Genomic DNA, 22,862 nt, shown 5'->3' with positions numbered 1-22,862 from the left:
CTTAAATTGATTTATCCCCTTTTTTTTTATTTTTTCCCTGAATAAGAGAATTTTTTTCCCTTCCCTAAATTCTTAAATTTATATGCTGATAGGAAAATTAACATATTTAGATTATCTACTAATTGCGTTCTTTTGTTTATTTGATTCTATGAAGAGATTGTTTTCCTCAACAAGAAGGTGCTGGTTGAAGGTTAGGAAGTCAGAATAGAAACTTCCACGGGGTTGATACATTTGCTTGTGAAAGTTAAAAATAACATATTGAATAGTTGTGCCTTATAATTTTCTTTGCCTTTTCTACTCTCGAATTATGATTTGGACTGGGGCAATTTCTTTTCTGGCCTGTTATTTCTTTTTTTTTTTTCCAGTTCTCTTAGCTCTTCAAAGAGCCTATTACTTTGGTTATTACTATAGCATGGTTAGGTTGCACATTTTGTTTCTCCAATTTAATGGGTAGATTTTACAAACTTACTTTTCTTCTTTGCATCTTAATCTTCATAACATCTCATTAATGTTTTAAAAACTAGAAGATCAATTTTTTAGCAAATGCTTTTACATTTTGAGCATTATCGTATAATTACATGGCCTTTGTTCTAGAAGCGTTTGTGAGCAAGTTGGGTAAAGCAGAGTTGACAACTGAACTATGTGGTTCATTGCCTACAATAGTAGTCGATTCTGCCCGTAGTAATTGTAAGATAAAACAGCCAAGTTTAGTCTGATAATAATTGTTTATTTATACTTTTTTGGTTTTTTTTAATATTATTGACAATATGTTACTTGTGCTTTTATTTCCTTTGTATGTGAATTTGCCAAATGAGATTTTTAAAGCCCTTTTTTCTATGGTTAGTCATTATTGGTGAAGTCATTTTGTTTAGTGTATGTGGTGTATGGTTCTTGGTATCTCAATGTTATAGTATTTAAATGTGAAAACAGTTTGAAAAAATGGATGGAATATCTACTGAAAGGAGAAAAAAAATTTAACTTTTCAGGTTGTGAATGTTTTTTGATTTATTTCCCTGTCATTTTTCCAATTTTACACTAGATTGGACCTTCAAGTTTCTGCTTCCTTTTCATTTCTTAAATTTTTGCCTACTTCTTTAGTTTTGTTGCTCCTCATAATCTTAGATTGCTGCCTATTTGATAGATTGAGGAAAATCACAAGGAAATACTAAAAGGAGGAGAAAAAGATTTAGCTTTTCAGGTTATCGTCTTTTCTTTTTATTTTGCATTCATGTTTCTAGATTACCTTAACTTTGAATTTCAAATTTCTGATTTATGTGCTATTTAGTGGTTGTGACGAAGTTTTGGTGCATGTTGAAATTGTTAATTTTACCAATTTCTTTTTTTTAACTATTGCATTCTCAACACGAATTGTTATGCATCTGAATCATATATGAAGCTGGGAGGTTCAGTTTGAATTATTCTTGGGGAGGATATCTTTTCTCATAATGGTTATGCATTATACTCATTAACAATGCATTATACTCAAAAAGACTTCTTTTTTGGTCTCTTTGTTTTTCTTTTTTGTAAAAAAGGGCTTGATTTTGTAATCATGCTGTTGATTTTGCAAAAAAAAAAAGGTTTAGAATTTTCCTTATTGGTATTTTGGATGTGGAGGATGCAGAGGAATAGGATGTGGAAGAGTAAATAAACAGAACCCAGTGAGTTTGGGAGAACGAAGTAGCTTGCTCCAAGCCTGTACATCTACTTTTGAGAAGGTACACACATCAGCTTGATATTCATTGTTTTATTGAGCATATACTGCTACAAGAAAATTTTCAACGTCATATGTGTTTCTTGTTTCTAAAAGAAATTTTTTCTTTATTGCCGTACTGTGAAAACTTGTATCTGCTGAATGGGTATTCGTTTTGTTAGTTTTGCTACTATCAGATTTCCTTTGTTTCTAATGTTTAGGATTCTAATTTTCTGCTGCAGATGGTTTGGACTTATAAACCCAAGATGTAGACAGAAGCTTGAACTAGCTGGTCAGTGATTACAGTTTTTTTATAGGGAGTTACATGTAATTCTTGGAGTTCTATTATAGGAAAGTGACTCTATTTTTATCTTTTTTTTTTTCAAGTTTACTGAATTCAGAGGTGTACACAGACCCTAACTGGAGTGATAGAGACTTTTAACATATATCACTTTTCCAAGTTTGAATATCTATTTGTTTCTATCGGTTTTATTCCGGCAAAATTAGTCGAAAGACTGTATTAGAGAATTGAATAGATGGTTTCTAACAGAGTTTGGTTGTAAATTGAAGTCAATTTATTTACTAGAACTGGTTGTTGATTATTGCAAGCCTTAGCCAAATGTTAGTGGAACATTGGCTGTTTTGCAGCATTAACAAGAAGCATTAATGAGATGTGATGTTCATTTCTATCAGCCAGCTCATTTTGTAGGTAAAGATTTGAGTTTTTTGATGCTTCTACATCAGTTAATTCTTTGGAGAAGTAGTTGTTACTGATGAAAAAAAGCAGTTGATAGCTTTAAATTGAATGCTTCCAAAATTTTGGTGTGATTTTCTAAGTATATAATCTGTTTCTTAGTGAGAGTTGAATTCTGATAATCAGCGCATGGGACACTTTTTTGCTGATACCATGGTGACATTTGCATATATGCATCAATCTACACGTGTGCGTGTGCATATTATATATGTATATGTGTATTTATACACATATGCATACATATCATGTACAGGCAAAGATGCAAAAACAAAGTGAGCGTGTGCATGGATATGGATAGGAAATGGAATGTAGTGTTCTGGGTGTAGCTTATTCACCTCTGCTTATATGCTCATATTGTCATACGTGCATTAAGGTTAAATTTTGTTACTAATTGCAAGGGAATATCTTTGAAACTCTGAATTTGCCAGGTACAGTTAAAAGCTATATAATTTGCACCCGTGGTGTATTTGAGATTTTTGAGGGCTGATTTTCTGTTATATTTTAAAATTTCTTTGTTGTTACTTGCAATAAAAGATGTTTAATTAATATTCCAAATTCTGTAAACAACCTGCTATATTGCTGAATAATGTTATAGAGAGAAGTGTTGAATTCTAGAGGGGCAACCCTCTCTTTTGTTCTGTACTTTAGGTGCTGCCTCTGATGCTAAGCGAATTTTGTTCTGATTTTAGGCTTCTGAAGAGCTTAGCTTTTTTGCAGCTGGCACTGATTTTAGGCACTGGAGAAAGAAGATAGTGAAGATGGAAATAATTCTGATTCTAGCAGTTATTCTAATGATAATGAGGACGAAAGGCCGGAGAGCAAATCTATCACCACCTCTTGGCCTCAAAGTTACAGGTGGTATCATCTTATCGCACATATCTATATTTGTTTCTTTCTACAGCTAGCTATGGTGTTCTCTATGTTTGTTCTGTTCTTGTTTTGCAGATTCTGTATTTAGCAGTGAAGCACTTGGTTTCTTGGAAGCTGTTATATTTCTATGGTACCAGATGTTTAGCTTTACCTATTCATTTTTGGCTAGGAGAGATATTTAGAAATGGGATTGAAATGCTTTCATCATTCATATTTTGGAGCTTCTTCAAGTATTTTCATTCTGTTTCGGCCATGAATATCAATAGTTTATGAGTTTGAATGGATCCAGTAACATCAGTAAAGGATAGCTATGGGCTTAAGGTAGGCTATGTAATTTTATCAAAAGGCCAGAGCATTTTATGTCTTCCCTGGATCCTTCTTCAGCTTAGCGGAACTTGGTAGGATGCACTTATATTGCTGAGTACTGCCTCTATTGAAAAGATTTTCCTTCATCATGAGGGACTGGTGGTTAATCCCTGTGAACCATCTTTGATAGTGAAGGAGTTGTATTTGTCCTTACTACATTTATCAATGGTAGAAACCATATTTTGGATATTACCTTTCATCGAACCGCTGATTCTGGAAGAGAAGTTTCCAACCCACATCCAGAGTATTCATTTCATGTGCTTTAGACTGAACCAATTTCTATAACTTGTGTGTCATAACATCTGGCCAGAACTATACCAACTTTTAGACCGTCTGCTAGATATTTTGATTGAAATAAGTGCCAGAGATCCACTCTCCTCCTCCCATCATGTACCAGCATTTCTTATTTGCATCAGTTTTCAGTTGTTTTTGGAGAGGATAAAACATACTGGTTTGATCAAGAGTACAACCATCACTCCCTCATGTGCAATTCTACCAGCTGCAAATAATTTGGCTCTTAGCTTTTAAGATTTAGAATCAATTCCAATGGTTCTTTGTTAATTTGTTTTAAACTTGCACAACTGGATTATATATTTGAGAAATGGTTACATTAGTCATCTCACTTGGACTGTGTTCAAACTCTGGTTGATAATGCTTGGTATCTCATATCCTTGTATCAGGCAGTCCATCGATTTATACAGCAGTGTACCATCTCCAAGTCTTAACTTCCTGGGGATGCCTACGTTATCACGTTTAGGCAGCTCATTTATCTCTTCTTCATTAACAAGAAGATACACTCCTGAAGTACTCCCTTCTTTGCAAAAACCTCTATTACCACCAGTAGCAAATGCACGGCAGCCACCAGAAAGGCGTAGTTCACATTCTCTGCTGCCCTCCATTCAAAGGAAGCCTTCCTTGAGAAAAGCAACTGCTGACAGGAAATCATGCAAGGTCTCACATGAGGTTTCTCTTCCTCGCCAGAGTTCATATGGACAAGCTGTGGTGAATGGTAGGTTTATTTGATTGAACATCCATCAATCTACATAGAAATGCAGGAATATTAAAGAAGCATTTATCAGAGGAACTGCATAATTAACTTGTATGTTGACGTGAATGTTGATGATTCGTACTTCAGTAATCTGTCCTCATTCAACTTCTAGATGTAGGAATATGAACTTGCCCGCTTTACTGTAAATTAAAAAGGAAAGCCTAAATTTGCTATAATCTATTCACTCACTGAGAACTCTGATGGCTTGCATAATATTCTAAATCCTTTTCTTCTATCTGCAGATATATATTCTACCTTTACATTTGATCTTTTTCCCTTTTCACTGATGTAAGGAAGTTCGTCCTTGCAGTTCCTTGCAAAATGAAATAAAATATCAAATCAGAAACTATCATGAAACATCTAGAACCGTTTGAAGGCCTTGACAATTCTGATTTTACTTTTGCATTTAGCTGCTAATGCGCTCATGGTGAATGAAGACACATAAAAATTATGTACATTTACTTTTCACAGGCATAAATGTTCTTTGTGGTGTTGGAATTCTTTCAACTCCTTATGCTGTCAAAGAAGGTGGATGGGTTGGGCTCTCAATTCTGTTTATCTTTGCTGGATGGGTTGGGCTCTTATGTTGTTTCTTACTACGCTGGGATTCTCCTGCATTCCTGTTTGGACAGTCAACCTGGGCTCGAGACTTACCCGGATATTGGCCATGCTGCCTTCGGCTCGAGATGCTACATCTGTAAGTATATTGTAAAATTGTCATTTTCTGAATGCTTGTTTGATGGTCCCCTTTATCTTTGAGGATTTCAGAAACTTTTTATTGGCCTTAACAATTTTGGAGCCAAAGTGGTTTTTTGGACTCTCTGAAGTTTATTTGGGAGGGTTGACAATGATAACTTTTGTTATAGCTGAAGAAATTATATATGATGTTACAATTCGATGCCTTCTTATTAACTCTAGATGGAAATGATACCTTTCTGTCTCTAGGGTACTGATAGTTAATTTGTTGCCTTTTCAGGTTTCACTCATGCCAGATCCAAAAGCTAGATTGTATTTATGCAGCCTCTTTGTCACTGCTGCTTTGATTTGTTGCGTATACTTCATCGGAACTCCATTCCTTGCGAAGGATGACATAGCAAGTTTCTTTCTTTTAGTTCTTTTTAATTCATTCCATGGGACATGGACTTTGGTTTAATTACCCTGCTGTTATAATGGTTTGCTTCAATGGGTATCACATAAACATTTCTGAGGGCACTTTGGGCTTTGACGCTACAATTTCTGGTTAACTTCAAATATCAGGCGTACTTTGTTTCTGCTCTTCCCCCTCTTTCAAGAGCTGTGTTGAAGGATTTTGGTAGCATTTTACTAAGTGCAACAAATATTAGTTTCGAAGAATTGCAAGATCTTCAACATTCCCATTTGGATAATCTGTACTGTGGTATATTAGAAGAGAGATGGTGTCAAGATGTGGTAAAAATTTAGCAAAAGCCTTATTTATATTGATTTAATAATTTTTAAAGAAGACAGAGCCTAATTATTCTTTATTGCTATCCTTTGCTTTTTAGGTTTCTATGACCCTCTATGAAGCATGCATCATGATATATTGATTTATGCCTTTTACCGTGCCTTCGCATCGCGCTACTGTAGTTATTATTCAGTAGAAAATGCTAGCCAAAGGATATCATTCAGGAGAAAATATTCACTACAGAATCAACTGCCGTACCTCCATCTTTTGTATCAGTACATAGCTGCTCTTATAAATTAATGTATATTGCTTTTGCGTGTTAACCAAGCATATTTTCTATCAATACTTAGCTGCTCTTATCGACTAATATATACTGCTTTTGCATGGTAGGAACCTTACTAACAGGTCTAAAGCTTCCACGCCTTGCGTGGGAAGCAGACCCTACTATATATATAAGATTAATTCAATAAACTTTTTTACTTTTCTTTAAATATCTATCAAATTATTTTTTATCCATGATCACTCCCCTGACCAACTAGAGGGGAAAGGCTTTGACCCCACTCTCTAGCCCACCATCCCAAGAGCTTGTGTTTAATATCTTTTAATTTCAGCAGCAATTTTTTTTGTAAATTATGAGGGTATTGTCATTTTCATCTCAAAGTTGAATCAAGAGTAAAGTATGCTAGAGATCACAAAACTATTTCAAAATATCATATAACCCATTAAAATAACAATGTTTTTGAAGTGCAATTTCGATATAACTTGAAGTTTCAATTTGAGATGAGAATTTCATTGATATACTCCTTCTGTCCCATAAAATTTGTCATATTTGTCACTTTTTCTTATCCCAAATTAATTGTCATGTTAGATAAGTTAATCCACTTTTTTCAATAAAATTTTATCTCTACCTTTCATGTGATCCACCACTTATTCTTTACAATTATCAATACAACAAATAAAAGATGACTCGCCATTAAGGATAAAAAAGGAAAGTAAAAATTCTCTTTTCTACTAATATCGCTATACATAAATTGCACGTTGTGTCAAAAGTGACAAATTTTATGGGACGGAGGGAGTATATATATATATATATAGTCTGCAATTTCTAAAATTTTGAAGGTTTTCCTTTTAATTTAATGTGGGCCTTTTCGTTTTAGGCAAATTAACATTTTGGTCATCTAAAAAACAAAGAACAAGGAAAGAAGAATTTGGCCTTTTTTTTTTCTATTTTTCTATTTTTGTTCCTAAGCCCAATCCAATTTAATTTGTTATAAAGGAAAGGACACGTCCATGAGAAAAAGAAAATCAAATTCACCAACATAAAAAAAAAAAGAAAAAGAAAAAGGATAAAAATAATAAAGGATTGGTGTGTGCTTGGTTTCTTCCTTCTGATAAAAATAATGATAGGATTCTTAGTGATTTCATTTTTGGAAAGTTCTAATTGTTCACAAATAAATTGGTGTAGCGGGGAGAATTCTAAGAGACCTTCCCTGGCCATTGGACCAACCCGAGTGGTTTGGTATATATGTATTTTGGTATGGTTGCAATCATCTGAATATACAAGTTTGGTAGTTAATTGTTATAGGTCCTCTTGTCTCTGTTTTTTGGACTGAAACTTGTTCAGCATGACCGTATCTCTACCTTGGTTCTATTTTGAAGATAGAACTTGATAATAGGAGGTCAGTCCTACTTCTTTTAGAGTGGTACTGAAGTGGGGTTCTTGTTTTCTGTCATAATCATGGCAAGGATTTAGAGGAATTGGAATCTTGATAAAAATCTGTAATTTGGGTTTTGGGGTTTGTAACTAAATGTATTGTTTCAGAACCATTGCTCCAAAAGGATGATGGGGCTCTCATTTCAGTATTTTAAACCATATGAGAAAGAAGAAGAAGAATCACCGGCGAATAACTTTGTTTTGATAACTATAGGTAGGTTATCCAGTTTTACCTTGCCACTCTGAATCCATAAGGAGAGGTCTTGGAATATATGCACATTTGGCCTCCTTGGATACTTGAAGCTTACATGCCGTAACTCAATTTCTCCCTTCACACTCTCTAAGGTCATGCCAGACTCATCATTTGCATCCATTTTCGATATCCTGTCTAGTATGGCAAATATTGAAGCCGCAGCACTCTTGGCTTTGCTTGAATCTGTTGGAATTGAATTAGATTAACTGCTATAGTGGCTGCCAATATCAGAGCAAAGAAAACCTGCAAGATAAATAATAGTTTCTGAGCCCGTAAATCAATATCAAACAAAACATTTCCTTAGGATTACTTGCTGAATTTTTCCTACGAGGACGTGTTTTCTGTACTTACTCGGAGAATGTCATTTTGCCATCCTTTACGAAATGGGCTTCAATGTAAAAAGCAGTGGCATTAAACACAAAAGAATAATGCTAATGATGAACCCAAACCAATTCTGCTAACCAACCCTTGCCTAATTCCTGCCCTCATCCAGCCTTCACACTTCTTCTCATATATATCTGTCACCTTCTCTTCAGCACGAAATGAAGCAACTGTTCTTATACTCCTAACTGCATCACTAGCAACTTGACTTGCTTCCTCTTACATAATCTGCAAAAATTTTAAAGTTCACATAATTGAGTGATTTTCCAATGCTTACCAGAATTTTTTTTTTTTTTGGGAAAACAAGTTTAAGGTTATTTTTTGGAAGGATAATTCATTGAATTCCTCTATATCAGGCAGATATCAACTAATAGTATCGTTTTCAAAACACTAAGCTTTGCATATGCACTAAACCCTTTCATGAACTTGGTTTGTATATATCCATTCAATCCTATCAGTGGTATCATCATAGCAAGAATAATAAGTGCCAGTTGCCAACTTGCACGAAAAGCAATAATCAAACCTGCAACTGCTGCTGAAGTGGATTGAACGAGCAGTACAAGCATGGTTCAAAGTCGAGGTGGTGGTTGCGGTCGCGGCTTGAACCGCTCCACATTGGTCTCGGCATATCAGTCGTGGTCTCGGCGAGACGTAAATTTTTAAAATATTTAATATTCTAAAAATTGTAAAAAAAATATGATAAACAAAAATAATTAAAAAATTAGTAAAAATAATAAAAGTTTGAATTGACTCGGAATGATTCGGTGTGACTCGGCCGTTTCAACCCTTCACGGTGACGTCTCGGCGAGTTGAGTATTTCGGTATCATTTTGTCACGGTATCGTATCGGCGAGGGCCGAGACGGTGACGACTCGGCCGAGTCATCTCGGTCTCGGTGGGGTCTTCGAACCATGAGTACAAGTGCATCTCCAACTAATGCAGGCAGAGAAGCCGCATCAGCAGAAAGCTTTGCACCAATAGCTCCACTTGAGTTCTCAGACTCATCAAATCAACTAACCTCCATATGAACCATCTTTCGGAAGTGATAGGGTGCAATTTCATCATTTATTTTATAATTAATTTCCCCTATTACCTGACCCGATGTGGATTAATTGCTGGATTCTACTCACTTTTAGTATTTTGCATTTATTTCAAGAAGTAGATCGAAAATACCACAACCAAGGCCAATTTGACAGTCATCGGGAAAGAATTCAAATGGAAGGTCTTCAGGGGTATTTTTGGAACAAGGAGACACAAGTCCATTGTGGTAATTCGCAGAAGACAGCATTAAAAAGAGGAACGAAGGGCTGAAGTCGGGGGGGTCGGCGAGTGCCGCCGCACAGAAGGGAGCTGGCTTCCCTATTAGTTTTTCCGTTTTTGAGTTTAGCCTAGTTTCCTTTGACTTTTCCATTTTTCGTCATCCAGTAGGAACTTTTCCTCCTTAGCTTCTGATAGTGGAGTTCTCCTATGCATGTTAGGAGCCTTACGAGGAATTGAATCATTGTTTGTAGTTGCTGGTTTCTCCTTATTCAATCGAATAAATTGATTTCTCACGAACGAGGCCAATGGCCGCTAGTGTCGCTCCAATTTCTCGTGGATTTTGTTCATCAAACATGAGCTAATTTTCTCACTCTAGTCAAGGGACAACGGAGGCTCTGGTTAGTCTAAAATTGTGAGATCGATTTAATTTTATCTTTTTCTTTTATTTATTGGTATTCGTATATTCCCTGGTTACAGTGCTTATGATTATTTAGTTAATTGATTGTCGTGGATCCGGATAATTAGTTAATTTGATAATCTATTGTCAATTGGGACGTTAAATCCGTAATTGTTTAATTATCTCAAAATAGTAATAACCGACATGATTGGATTTGTGTCAGGGGAATACGTGGACTAACCTAAAATAACCCTGGTAGTGTGTTATTTGGTTAGAATAAGACTCCTCTAATACGTAAGGCAATTGGGGAATTAAATCTTACGGGCGTACCTAAGATTATTTCTCAATTAGAGTAGTGATTAACGGGCGTACCTTAATCACCGACACAATAAGGAGGGGTTGATTGTCATCGCTTGTTTGGCAGTTATAACCTATTTATTAGTAAATAATTGGAATTGCCTTTGTTTCGATGATCAATTAGGTGAACCATTGCTGAAGTTATTCCTTGGCTAGATCCTTAATTATCACTCATTTGATTTTAGTAAATTGTTATTTAATTTCTAGTTGGCTATTTTATTTTTATTATTTTACTTTTAGTTGAATTGTTTAAATTGTCACCCCTAATATAAAAACACTCCCCTTATCACTGTGAATTTGAAAAGAAACAATTACTCCCAATCTCTGTGGATTCGACCCTTCTCATCGCTATCTACAGAAATTACTTTTAGTTTAAGCAGGTTTTTATTATTGCACAGGCCGACAACCTGTCAATTTTTGACGCCGTTGCCGGGAATTGGTGCCAGATTAATTTGTTTCTTTTTGAGTTCATTTTGTTTTTATTTCTTATTTATTTCTCTCTTTTTTTTATATAGTTTATGGCTGCTAACATTCCGTTTTTTGATAATAGACTGGACTTTATTCCTGAATGGGGTTATGAGACTCGTGATTTTCCTAATGATCAATTGGCTGTTGCAAATTGTGAAACTTATTTTGCTTCAAGTTATTCAACCGACATATGCCCCGCATTTCAAGACAACCTAAGTGCTCCAATGAATACTTTTGGAGATTTTCCACCTCGATTTCAAACGTGGTATGACCCTTACTCAAACAGGTATGATTAAGGATGGTGGGATAATTTCAATTTTAATTGTGCGATCGGGCCAATGGATTTTCAACAACAAGAGTCTCAACAACCATCATCCATGTCAGGTATGTCTCTTGAAGAAATGATTGAATTACTAGCTATTAATACATATCGATTTCATCAGGAGACACAAGCGAGTATTCGTAACATGGCGGATCAAGTGCAACTATTGACATCCGGGATGGCAGATCAAGTGCATCTATTGACATCCAGGATAGCGCGATTAGCTTCTCACCTTGAAGAATTACCTTCACAAACCAATATCAACCTTGAAGAAGATGAGAGTGCAATTATCCGGCCAAATGACATGGAACTGCAAGAGTTTCAAGAAAACGGATCTAAAGATGCAGTTGAAAAGTAAAGTGAAGTGCAAGAAATGAGACCCCAATATCAATTCGTCCAAGTGAATAAATTCAGTGTACAATCTCCAAATGCAGTGACTGACAGGTTGTCAGCCTGTGCAATAATAAAAATAAAACCTAACTACCACTAAAAACAGTCAAAAATTAAACCTAAGTACTGGAGCAGGGACTCTAGGTGTGCAATGGGTTACTTGATTCACTCTGTTCCTGAAAAGTTTGCTTAATCCGATATACCCGAATTAATTAATTGACAAAAATTACTAAATAGTAGACAGTGACAAGTAGGGTCGTCTCCTCAGGGACTGGAGATATTTGTCTCCTTTAAATTCCAATTGGTAAGGGGGGGGGGGATTTCACCGGTGTGAAACTAAAAACAATTAAACAATTCAATTAAAAATAAATAATTAACTAGCATGAATATAACAGGAATTAAATCGAGAATAAATAAATTCTAACCAAGGATACAACTACTCAGACACAGTCCATTTATCCGATCATTGATGCAAGAGAGGTCCACTTAATTTATTAATAGGCTAGTTATAGTCGCCGATGAACTCTAACGACCAATTCTTCCTTAATTTATAGGTAACCAAGGTACGACCATTGATCACCCCTAACCAGAAAATACTCCTAAGTACGACCGTAGGAATTAATTTTCTAATTGCATTAATAACTAGAAGAACCTAACCCTAATCAATAACACGCTACGAGAGTTATTTAAACTAGATCACACGTTCCCCTGATGTGTAAACACACCAGTTGCCATTAATATTAATCAATCAAACAATAACGGATTTAATTGACTAAATTGGCACGAGATTAATAAATCACATTGAACATCGGGCCCTTGACATCCAATTAATAAAACAATCCCATGAAAATTCAAGCAGATAACGTGCAAATATTAATAAATTGAGGAACGCGTAAAAACTAATTAGATCTCACAGATTTACAGGACTGCGCCATCGAGTTGACCCTTGACTAGATGGATGACTTAGCCACGCCGCATAATTAAATCACCACACGAATTACTTGATTGCAAAGGCATTGTGTTTTTACTAGAAAGCTAGGAATAAAAGATATTTTTCCCGTTGGAGAATATTGTCGAACACCTGGCGTGTGTCAAAAGCCAGTTTGAAGAAAGGAAAACTAGAACTAAACTAAAAACTAAAACTGAAGACGTCTGTCCCTTCTTTTTCGTCTACTTAAAAGCCAAAAGAAAGAACCTAATCTAATCTCCAGTGGTCCCCACCCAATTGGTAGTCAAAGCTACCCCAAAAGAAAGGCCTGCCGATTTGCTTCTTGTTTTCCTTGTTTTGAGCCTCTGTACGTTCTTTCTCGTAAAGGCCAAAAGACCACTTTCTAATGCTTTCTCCCGTGGGACTTGAGCCAATGAAGTACAAAAGGTGGGCCCAATTGTCTCTTGTTTCCTTTTGTGGCCCATGTTGATGGAGCTTTGCAGAGGACTCCCGTGTGAAGTAATTTGCTTCAGAAAGTCCCTCCTATTTTGTGTTTTTTTGTTTCATTTCCTGAAATTGAGTCCAATACCAAATATAAATAAATATTACTAATTAAAACAATATTTGGCAAGAATCTAAAGGGAAATTAATAATAAATTTGTTAACAAATAATACCCTATCAATTGTGTACTAATTATCTGTTGAAGTGGAAATGTGCAAAGGTTTTGGAATCAAGTATATTGGACTGTTTTCCCTGTTGTCTTTTCGATACATATTCGCTTGGAAATTTCTTATTCTCATGCTTTATCCCCACCGCCACATGAGAAAAGATGTTAACAGCAAAGGATGTCCAAAAAATGAAAGAACGCGAAATGCAGCATATAAAATGAAAATGGCTTTATTACTCTTATTTGAGCAATACTTTGTTTATTCATTATTATATATGTTCAATACTCAGTAATTCTTCTTTTCGACGTGGAATCAATGCGAATCTGTAATCTTCTTGGTCTCCAACACTACACACTTTTGTCCTTTTATTTCAACCAAAAATTAAATAGTATCAGTTGTTTTCTATTCTACATATTTCAAGGATTAATTTCACTTTACACCACTCAATTATGCCTGAATTCCTACTTAAACCACTGAACTTTAATTACTTTATTAAAGTATAATATTTGTCTCACTTTGGTCTTTTAATGTACAAATTCTGTCCTATTTTAATTCCTAAATTATAAAATCTATTTCACTTTAATCCTAAAGAACGATATTTGTCTCACTTAACTATAATATCTTATCTCACTTTTGTCATTAATTTTACCAAAGTGGGACAAAATTTTTATTTTAAGGACCAAAATGTCTCATTTTACAGTTTAGGAATCAAAGTAAAAATCTGAGCATGGGTAAAAGGTGAAAAGTGTAATTAACCCTATATGAATTAGCAGAATGTGTTTTATTTTTTATTACCATTGTTTGGATGTATTATTTGGAATAATTACTTTAGTACTTTTTGTGATGTGATGTATGTGAGATAAAAAGGTGATTGAGAATATAAAAAAGTGGGTTAGAAAATGTGTTTATAATACAAGGAAAATATTATTTGAGATAATTTGTTATCCCAACAAACTCTTTATTAGAATAAAAGCAAAGCAGTTTGACGCGGTTGCTGGTAGTCATATGAAAAGATCCAAACTGTTTTCTGATTTTCTTGTTCGGCATCCTGCAGTGATTTTCATTCAATTCTGACCACCCACTCTATATTTTTGTATTCGAGCTAAATAACTCGTAACGAGGCGAACAAAATTCCCAACCTTTTTCCTTTCTTTTGCTGGAAAAAATGTAACAATTTTTTTTTTTTTTAAAAAAAGGACTGAAATGCATTGTCAAGTTAGAAGTGCAGAAAGTGCACTTCATTTATAAGTTTTGTGGAGCCAAGAATTTCAGAAGAAGATAAGGCCCATGTGCAAAGTTACAAAGGGTAAAGCAATTATTAAATATTTAGTAAGACTTTCTTACTAGTGCCTGAAAGGCTCTGATTCAGGCACCGGTTAATCAATTCCCACATCTTTGATTTTGAAAAAGGTAAAATTAATCCAAATTCTTCTAAATGCATGAAGTTTGGAAAATAACTGTGATTATAAACATTATTAAAATCTTAAAGAACCCACTCAGTACCATTAAACAAACCTTAAAAATATTCTAAACTGACCTGAGTATTTGTCTCCAGTCTAAGATAACTCTCTTTGGAAATATGATATGTAACGCGTTTTTACAACGGACAAGTTGAGACCGTCCTTCTGAGTAAATGGATGCCTTTGAATCTGAAAGTTCAGAGCAGCTTCCTTTCCTCAAGCATTTCAAATAGTACTTAATAGATTCACCATTAATTCAATAGACGAACTAGAGGTTTTTCAATTTCGCTTAAAAGCTTGAGTAGTAGGTAGAGCAGTCTATTCCCAGGTATGGAATCCAATTACCAAATACCCCTTCAATTGCAAATAGTTAGTGTAAGAAACGTTTGGGGATCTACCGTCTCAATACCTTAGCAATAATAATTAAATAAAAGTTGGCTGGGAAGACTCAAGTAAGTCGTCAACTCCACTAAGAAAACAAGTAGTATATAAACAATGTATAACCCACCAAGGGAACATGGATCCATCCCATTTTATATTAAATAAAAGTTGACTGGGAAGACCAAGTCGTCAAGACCAGCATGTTGGTGTAGCATGAAAACAAGTATATAACAATTGTTGTAGGAGTGGTCCTAAGTAACCAATCTGGTTGTCTGCCTTTGTATCAACCTTCTATTTGCAACCAAATATCCTTTCCAAATCATATTAGTAGTATTCTATCCTCGCAACATTTTATTGCCAATACTCCTTGTACCCCAAAAACAAAAAAGCAATGGCTGAATTGCTTGTTCCAAAGATAATAGGTGAATTGGGTGATGTTGCCGTGAAGCAGTTTGGAGCGAAGGTCAACTTGGTGATGGGGGTCGAAGAAGAGGTGGCAAATATCTCCTCTAAGTTGGCAACCATTGAAAAAGTGCTATATGATGCAGAGAGACGAAGGCTGAAGGACAGAAGTGTTGGAATTTGGCTAGAAAAGCTCGAGGACATAACATATGAGATGGATGATGTGCTGGACGAATGGAACTTCAAGATTCACAGAGCAAAGAATGAGGGAACTAGTCAGAATGCTAGAATACAGCCTACACTGCGGAACAAGGTTCGTTCCTTTATCCCATCCCTTTGTTCTTGTCTCAAACAAGTTCCTGTGCGTAGTGATATAGCTCAGAAAATAAAGAAAATAAATGAACAGCTAGAATTAACTTTGAAAGAGGCAGATCAATTCAAGTTTATTACAAGTGGGGGGATTTCTGATTCTCAAAGATTTCAGTGAATTATGACTACCTCAATCATAGACGAATTAGAGGTCTATGGTCGAGCAGCTGATATGGAGAAGGTTCTTGACCAAATTTTGTCCAAGAGTAGTAGTCAAGGAAGAGATGGGGTTCAAATTATCTCTGTTGTAGGGGCCGGGGGTAGTGGAAAGACCACACTTGCCTAGCTGCTCTTCAATAATGATAAAGTGACGAACCACTTTGAACTTAGAAATTGGGTTTGGGTATCAGATCCTTTCGACCAGAAAAGGGTCACGAAAGCTATCCTTGAGAATGTTGGAAAAAGTTCTCCTGATTTGTCAGAGTTGGATCCGTTGATCCGACGTATAAAAGAAACTTTTTCCGGTATGAGATTCCTGCTTGTCCTAGATGATATCTGGACAGAGGACGACTCAAAGTGGAAGCCTTTCCAATACTCTCTCAAGGATGGAGCTCCGGGAAGTGTAATATTGGTAACAACGAGGAGTCATAAAGTGGCCACAGTGGTGGGATCGACTGATACTCACGACCTAGGCATGATCTCTCACTCTGATTGTTGGTTAATAATGCAAAAGATGGCGCTTGCCGGAAAATCAGGGGACTTATGCAAGAAGGTGGAAAGAATTGGGCAGAAAATTGCAGAAAAGTGCAAGGGGTTGCCACTTGCGCAAAGACTATGGGAAGCTTGTTACGGTTCAAAGATACCGTACAGCAGTGGCAGAATGTTTTGGACAGTGAGATATGGCAATTGGAGGAAGCAGCCGTGGAACTTTTCCCTCATTTGTATTTAAGCTATAACGAGTTGTCCCCGGAGCTGAAACGTTGCTTCTCATATTGTGCTGTCTGGCCCAAAGATTGTGTGATAAATGTAGAAGACCTTATTAGGCTGTGGATAGCACAAGGTTATGTTCGCCCAGGACGAAGAGGTGAGCGCTTGGAGCTGGTGGGCCGTGAGTACTTCAACAATTTGGCGATGCGTTCCTTTTTTCAAAATTTAGGAAAATATGGTCATGAATATGGCGAGTGCAAGATGCATGACATAGTGCATGATTTTGCACAATTTCTCACAAAAAATGAATGTCATACACTTGATGGAATTGGAAGAAATTCATCTAGTGAAAGACCACGTCATCTAACAATTTGGGAAGAAGGCACTGAGGAGGAGATGTTTAGTTCTCCAGTCGTTGATTTTGGAAGGCTCAGGAGCTTTTTTGCTTTTGGTCGAATTGGAAGAGTAATAGTTCCCCAAAATCTGTTTTGCAGTTTGAAGTGCGCGAGGACTCTGGCTTTAAGTGGTTGTGGGCTAGCTGAAATCCCAACCGAGATCGGAAGGTTGATTCATCTTCGGCACTTGGACTTAAGTGATAATCCTTTCATTACAATGCCAGAAGCTATATGTGATCTATATTATCTGGAAACTTTGAATATCAGTTTTTGTGGAAAGCTTTCGTGCCTACCTGAAAGGATTGATGACCTTGTACACTTGAGGCACCTTCAGAATGTCGCGACCGATGAATTACGTCAAATTCCACAAGGACTTGGGAAGCTGACGTCACTCTGTAGTTTGACTCAATTCATCGCTAGATGCAACTCTGATGATTTGGCAATTCTGAAGGACCTGAACCAATTGGAAATATTGAACCTTGAAATTGAAGGAGAAGTAGATTTTGGGAGTGCGGAACTTGGCAAGAAAGTCAACATGCGTGACATGTCTTTGCTCTCTAGATTCGAGGCCCACTTTATAGAAACTCCAAGTTGCATTGAAACCATGGAACCACCTCCAAACTTGGAAAAACTTGAGCTAGATGGCTATCCAGGAGCCCAGTTACCAAGTTGGCTTGTGACGAAGTCTCACGCCGATAACTTGACAAGGCTAGTTATTGCTAGGGCCCGCAACATCTCATCCTTGCCTGCCTTGTGGAAGCTATCATCCCTAGAAGTGCTTGTGCTCGAGGAAGCGGAAAAGCTAGAATGTTTGGGTAAGGAATTCTTCGGAGTTACAAAAGCACTACATGAGAATAGTCGTGATGCTCTTGATACATTGTCAGACTCCGAGTCATCATTCTCAGCTGAAGCAGTGGCATTTCCAAATTTGAGAAAATTATATTTTCGCCGCTTCAAAATTGGACAAATTGGGAAGACTTAAGTGAAGATGATGAAGAAGTTGCTATCTCTATCATGCCATGTCTGGAGCAGCTACAAATTAGTCAATGTACAAAGCTCGAGACTCTACCACATCGCATCCTCAGCAAGATATCATCTCTCAAAAATTTGAATATTGGACGTTGCGACAAATTGATGGATCGTTACTCTGACAAAACAGGAGATGACTGGATAAAGATATCACACATTCCTCGAGTTGACATATCTGACAAATATTATTAATCTGCTCAGGTATTGTTATTCACACATATTTTTTATGTATCATCATCTTTGAAGTCAAATAATTACTATGTATAGAATTACAACAAACAAAGGCCTGCTTTGTAGAATATGACGTGCTTAATAATGAATCAAGGGTTGACAGAGCCATATGTATAATGAAAATATGAAATATTCATTAACAATTTAGAGTGGTTTTTTTTTTTTAATTGAGAAGATGCAAGTCATTAACTAGTAAATACAACACTAAATTTCTAACAATATCTAACGGTAAACTCTTGAGTTTGGAATTCCATTTATGTCTTGTCTTTTTACCCTTTTTTTTTTTTTTTTGCTTTTGTCCTTTGTTTTCCAGATGATACTCCATTGATGGCTCAAAATGAAGCTACAGCAGAAGACATTGAGGGATCAACCGCTACGTCAACTTTTCACTTGGGTTCATGTAAAATTTCAAATAATTGTAAATATGGTTGAAGAGGCACATCCACTTGCTTTGTTCAAAATCATTTGTTGAAAGCGTATGTACCCTTACAAATTTCCAGATTGAATTTCAAGTGATTACACAACCAGTCTTTATTTCTTCAAATTATTATTGTCCTATTGTATGTAAGTTTGTGTAGATTTAATAAAAAAGAAAGTTTGTACTTCGTGCTTATCTATATATTGTATTATTGACAATCTATTATTAGTGCACCTATTTTATGGTATTATTTTAAAAATAACATAAATTCAAAATTGAAATTCAATAATATACATAAAGCATACATCCAAAACTGTTAGTAATAAAAAAAATAACTACAATATGAATGTATAAAAAGTTAATCCTTATTCTAATGGTTAAAAGTTAACAAGTTGACAAATTATTTCCAAAGAAATTCCAAAACTTTCGTAATTGAAGTCACTATCTCTCAAGTAGACATTACCTGATCAAAAATTCCATCTCTGGAGAAACAAAATTGGTACTTCCCGTTCAGCTTCCAGAAAATCGAAATATGAAAGAATTCCCAAAGAAGCAACAGAACCTTGCCCAATGCTACTAGATTGCTACTTAAGTTACCAAGCTTGAAAAGAAACTGGCACTGGTTTCACCAACAAATTTGTTTACAAATTGACAGAAATCCCTACAAACATCAAATTAGAAACCAACGTAGTGCATGAGAGTAGAGAAGAAACTATTATATAAGGTTTACAAAAATCCCAACAAATATTCCATGTAACCCAATGTAGCCCACGACTGAATGCATGCAGGGAATTACAACACAAAATCTTTGGAGTAAGGAATCCTATTCTGCCTGCTTAGAAGAGTTCAGAAGAGAAGAATCACAACAGTACAAAGCTCTAATGTTGGTCGACAGCACCTGCTTCCTAAAATTTCAGATGGTGTTCAAACAAAGAAGCCATTTCAATCTGCAATACAACTCAAACAAGGAAACAAAGACATTATTAGAGAGGAAAATGCAGATCAGGAACATTAAATTCTAAAATATGGTACAACTCATTATTTTGTCAGACCCAGGATACAAAATGAACATCATGCCACTAAATATGCTATGACAGCAAAAACAGACTCTTCCCGCAAGAGTTTCTTGCTCATAAGATGATGACATGAAGAAGGACAATATTACGAGTAACGATCAATCAGAATTTGATTTAGAAACCTACCATAAACTAGATACAACTCGGAACTAATAAAAGTTAGATATTTTAAAGTCCTGCTGAGAAACTCTAGTTGGGAAACCACCAGCATCACAGAGAGACCCACCAATGGTCGTTATGGAGTTCAACCCCTTATTTGCCTTCTAACTACCATTTTTAACTCAAACAATAATTTATTTTGGATGATTGATACCTCACTGCTTAAGTAAGAAGGCCTTTTCCAAGCATTCCTATTGGCTGTATTATACTAAATTATATTGAAAGAAGGCCAGTTACAAGGGCAAAACCCCTTTCCAATGTAACCAAACCAAAAAGAAAAACAGAAAAGATTCTTTATTGATGACATTTGATTTAAACGGAACACAAACCAGATACTATTCACAAAGCAAACAATTTTCCAGACAGCAAATAAATACTCCATGGAGTAAAAAGACAAGAAAATGAAGAGACAAGAAAGCAACTCAACAAAATGAAATTGACTTACAGCTGTCAGCGCTGCTTCAGCACCTTTATTTCCGGACTTACCACCAGCTCGATTGAGAGCCTGCATTTATCATAATGTAACTTCAAGAAATGGGGTACCAATGGAGAAACTTGTAGAATACTGGTAAAGATCAGGGCGACAATTTCCATCAGCATAGAAATTTGACCAAAAACACCACAGGAAGATTATCATCATATTCGGCAACATGACGATTATATGATGAACTCTTTTATTATTTTCAATGCAATAACTCCCATGAAAAAGAATATAGGAGATCAGAAAGGTCAACCATGAGTTTTCATTGAGTTGTATTAAGCAAAAGAGAAATTTCATGAATTTACCGCTCCATGTCATCACAGGTCAAAACACCATATATGCATGGAACACTTGGAATTCATTGAAAAGAAAATTACATATTTCACCATTAAGGTACTTTAAATGTTTTAGGTGTGCACACAACAAAGCAATTGTCTGTATTCCAAGGACAGAATTGTCTGTATTTGAAACACAAAAATGAAGTTATAGGTGTGCACACAACAAAGCAAGTTGATGATTCCCAAACACCTCAAGTACCTTTTATGAGGAATGTATCTGTAAACTCCTACACTAAACAATTTTCTCATCTTCTGACATTTGAGAACATAAGAACCTCTGCTTCTGTGTCTGTGAGCACAAAATGGGAAAGACAGGTACAGCCACTATGCAGTGCACTTATTACGAATCAGACAATTTCAAAGTAGTTCCAAGTTGCAATAAACCATGAACATCTTTCAACAACACAAGATGAGTGCTTTTAACCCAAAAATCATCTGTCAACTAGGCAAAATTTTCCATCACTGCTACTACCTATGGATCTGTAGTATTACACAGTTACCAATCTTTTGATTCCTTTCTTAACAAAACTTGTTTAACTAAGCTACTGGATATCTAGATAATGCAATCAAATCTACCAAAGCTCCTCTAACAACTATTTCTTGGGCTGAATTCATGCTTTTAGTATTTCAAGTTAGTAAGAATTGTTTCTCCAGATCATATAGTAGTTTAGATAGAAGCCATTCCCGGTATATGAAAACATTAAGATCAAGAAAACTTGATATCATTTCCATTATGAAGGGCAATAATATTATTATAGTTTGTAGGTTGACATTTATTGCTTCATTAGGTATTGAAATAAACAATACCTGGGCTACTAATCTATACGGAAATGTAGGCAGGATCTGGATAATTCTCTTTCTTGGAAACCGGACCTCCTCCTCTCCCCTCCAAACTTCTCACAAATACAAAGTAAAACGGAAGAATAAAAGACATCGTATTTTACTTGCTTTGCACGAACTCAATTTCATATACATTAAAGAAAACAAAGTCACTTCTGATAATTATATAACTGAATCATGTCTTCTGCCCCCAGTAAATTAACCCTCATGCTTGGTATCCCAAAAATCTGAGAGTCAATAAGCGGAAAAAAAAAACCTAGGTAAATCAGGAAAATCTATTATAGAAAGTTTTTTTTCTTACACAGCATATGAGGAACAGAAATCACATGCTGAGCAGTGTACTATGATAATGCATATATAAAAAGTGAATTAGCAAATGTGAGAGATATAATACCGAAAGTTACCACCAACAGTGGAAAGATATGCAAATAGTATTTCATCATTTCTTTTTGTGTTTGACTGCATTTGCATTGACTAACCAGAATTAAGGCCTGCAGACAGTACTCCGGATGCAGCTGAATTAGCCACAGCATCATAATGGGAAGTATCGCCTCTAATCTACTGGCCAGAAAAGAAAGTAATAACATTGTTTGGATACAGTATTATTTGAAATAATTACTATATCTCTTTTTGTGATGTGATGTATGTGAGATAAAAAGGTGATTGGGAATATAAAAAGGTGAATTAAGAAATGTGTTTATGATGCACTGACAACTGGCAGGAAATAAGGAACTAGTAGCTGGTAATGAAGTTGAATGGTACCATAATTCGGTAATTAAAATGAATGAACTCAAGAATTGTAAAAGGAATTTTGAGTGAGAGTGATAGATAGAATTGCTACTTAAAAGATGAAAACCTTGTAGTTTGAGAGGCTGCCTATAAAATAGTAAGTTTTCATAACAGTTTTTCGGAGGTTGTCTCAAGTGTTATCTGCGCGTAAGTTGGAATAAGTCACTTCTGTTAAAGTCTTGTAGTTTGAGTTTCAATGAGATGCTTCTAATTTTTTTTTTAAGTTTATTTCTTTAGTCTAAAAAATGTTTCAAGTGTATTAGTTGACAAGTATCTCTGTTTTGAAGGAATTTTCAACCAGTGAGCCTTAGTGAGAATTAGGAAGGCATCTAGCATCT

General features: G+C 35.6%; 2 protein-coding genes and 2 long non-coding RNA genes across 4 annotated transcripts; 3 read left to right on the top strand and 1 right to left on the bottom strand.

Annotated features, from left to right (window-relative positions):
- Positions 1 to 1,672: 1,672 nt before the first annotated feature.
- On the top strand, positions 1,673 to 6,196 carry LOC113772477 (amino acid transporter AVT1C-like). The gene is made up of 7 exons (XM_027317076.1): positions 1,673 to 1,715; positions 1,933 to 1,982; positions 3,162 to 3,299; positions 3,390 to 3,444; positions 4,361 to 4,689; positions 5,200 to 5,425; positions 5,705 to 6,196. Exons 3-7 carry the CDS (start codon positions 3,203 to 3,205, stop codon positions 5,769 to 5,771), a joined length of 774 nt encoding a protein of 257 aa, XP_027172877.1. The 5' UTR covers positions 1,673 to 1,715; positions 1,933 to 1,982; positions 3,162 to 3,202; the 3' UTR covers positions 5,772 to 6,196.
- Positions 6,197 to 16,675: 10,479 nt separating this feature from the next.
- On the top strand, positions 16,676 to 18,145 carry LOC113770303 (putative disease resistance protein RGA3). The gene has a single exon (XM_027314722.1). The coding sequence runs from the start codon at positions 16,676 to 16,678 to the stop codon at positions 18,143 to 18,145; it is 1,470 nt and encodes a 489-aa protein (XP_027170523.1).
- A 161-nt stretch (positions 18,146 to 18,306) lies between these two features.
- Positions 18,307 to 19,063, top strand: LOC113772577. The gene is made up of 2 exons (XR_003468574.1): positions 18,307 to 18,393; positions 18,737 to 19,063. It is a non-coding gene; the product is annotated as an uncharacterized LOC113772577 (long non-coding RNA).
- Positions 19,064 to 19,388: 325 nt separating this feature from the next.
- On the bottom strand, positions 19,389 to 22,297 carry LOC113772486. Its single transcript, XR_003468552.1, has 3 exons — positions 22,215 to 22,297; positions 20,522 to 20,581; positions 19,389 to 19,788 (listed from the first exon to the last, which is right to left on the bottom strand). It is a non-coding gene; the product is annotated as an uncharacterized LOC113772486 (long non-coding RNA).
- Positions 22,298 to 22,862: the final 565 nt, after the last annotated feature.

Source organism: Coffea eugenioides, chromosome 5 (assembly GCF_003713205.1).
Source record: "Coffea eugenioides isolate CCC68of chromosome 5, Ceug_1.0, whole genome shotgun sequence".
Classification (NCBI taxonomy): Eukaryota; Viridiplantae; Streptophyta; class Magnoliopsida; order Gentianales; family Rubiaceae; genus Coffea; species Coffea eugenioides.
The sequence above is the reverse complement of the archived record's forward strand: the minus strand, read 5'-3'. Positions and strand labels throughout refer to the sequence as shown.

Bases quoted from the DNA above. Each gene is read 5' to 3' on its own strand.
- LOC113770303 (XM_027314722.1), top strand. From the start codon at position 16,676: ATGGGAAGCTTGTTACGGTTCAAAGATACCGTACAGCAGTGGCAGAAT.
- LOC113772477 (XM_027317076.1), top strand. From the start codon at position 3,203: ATGGAAATAATTCTGATTCTAGCAGTTATTCTAATGATAATGAGGACG. The intron at 3,445-4,360 runs GTACCAGATGTT...TCCTTGTATCAG, and splicing joins GAAGCTGTTATATTTCTATG to GCAGTCCATCGATTTATACA. The intron at 5,426-5,704 runs GTAAGTATATTG...TTGCCTTTTCAG, and splicing joins CGGCTCGAGATGCTACATCT to GTTTCACTCATGCCAGATCC.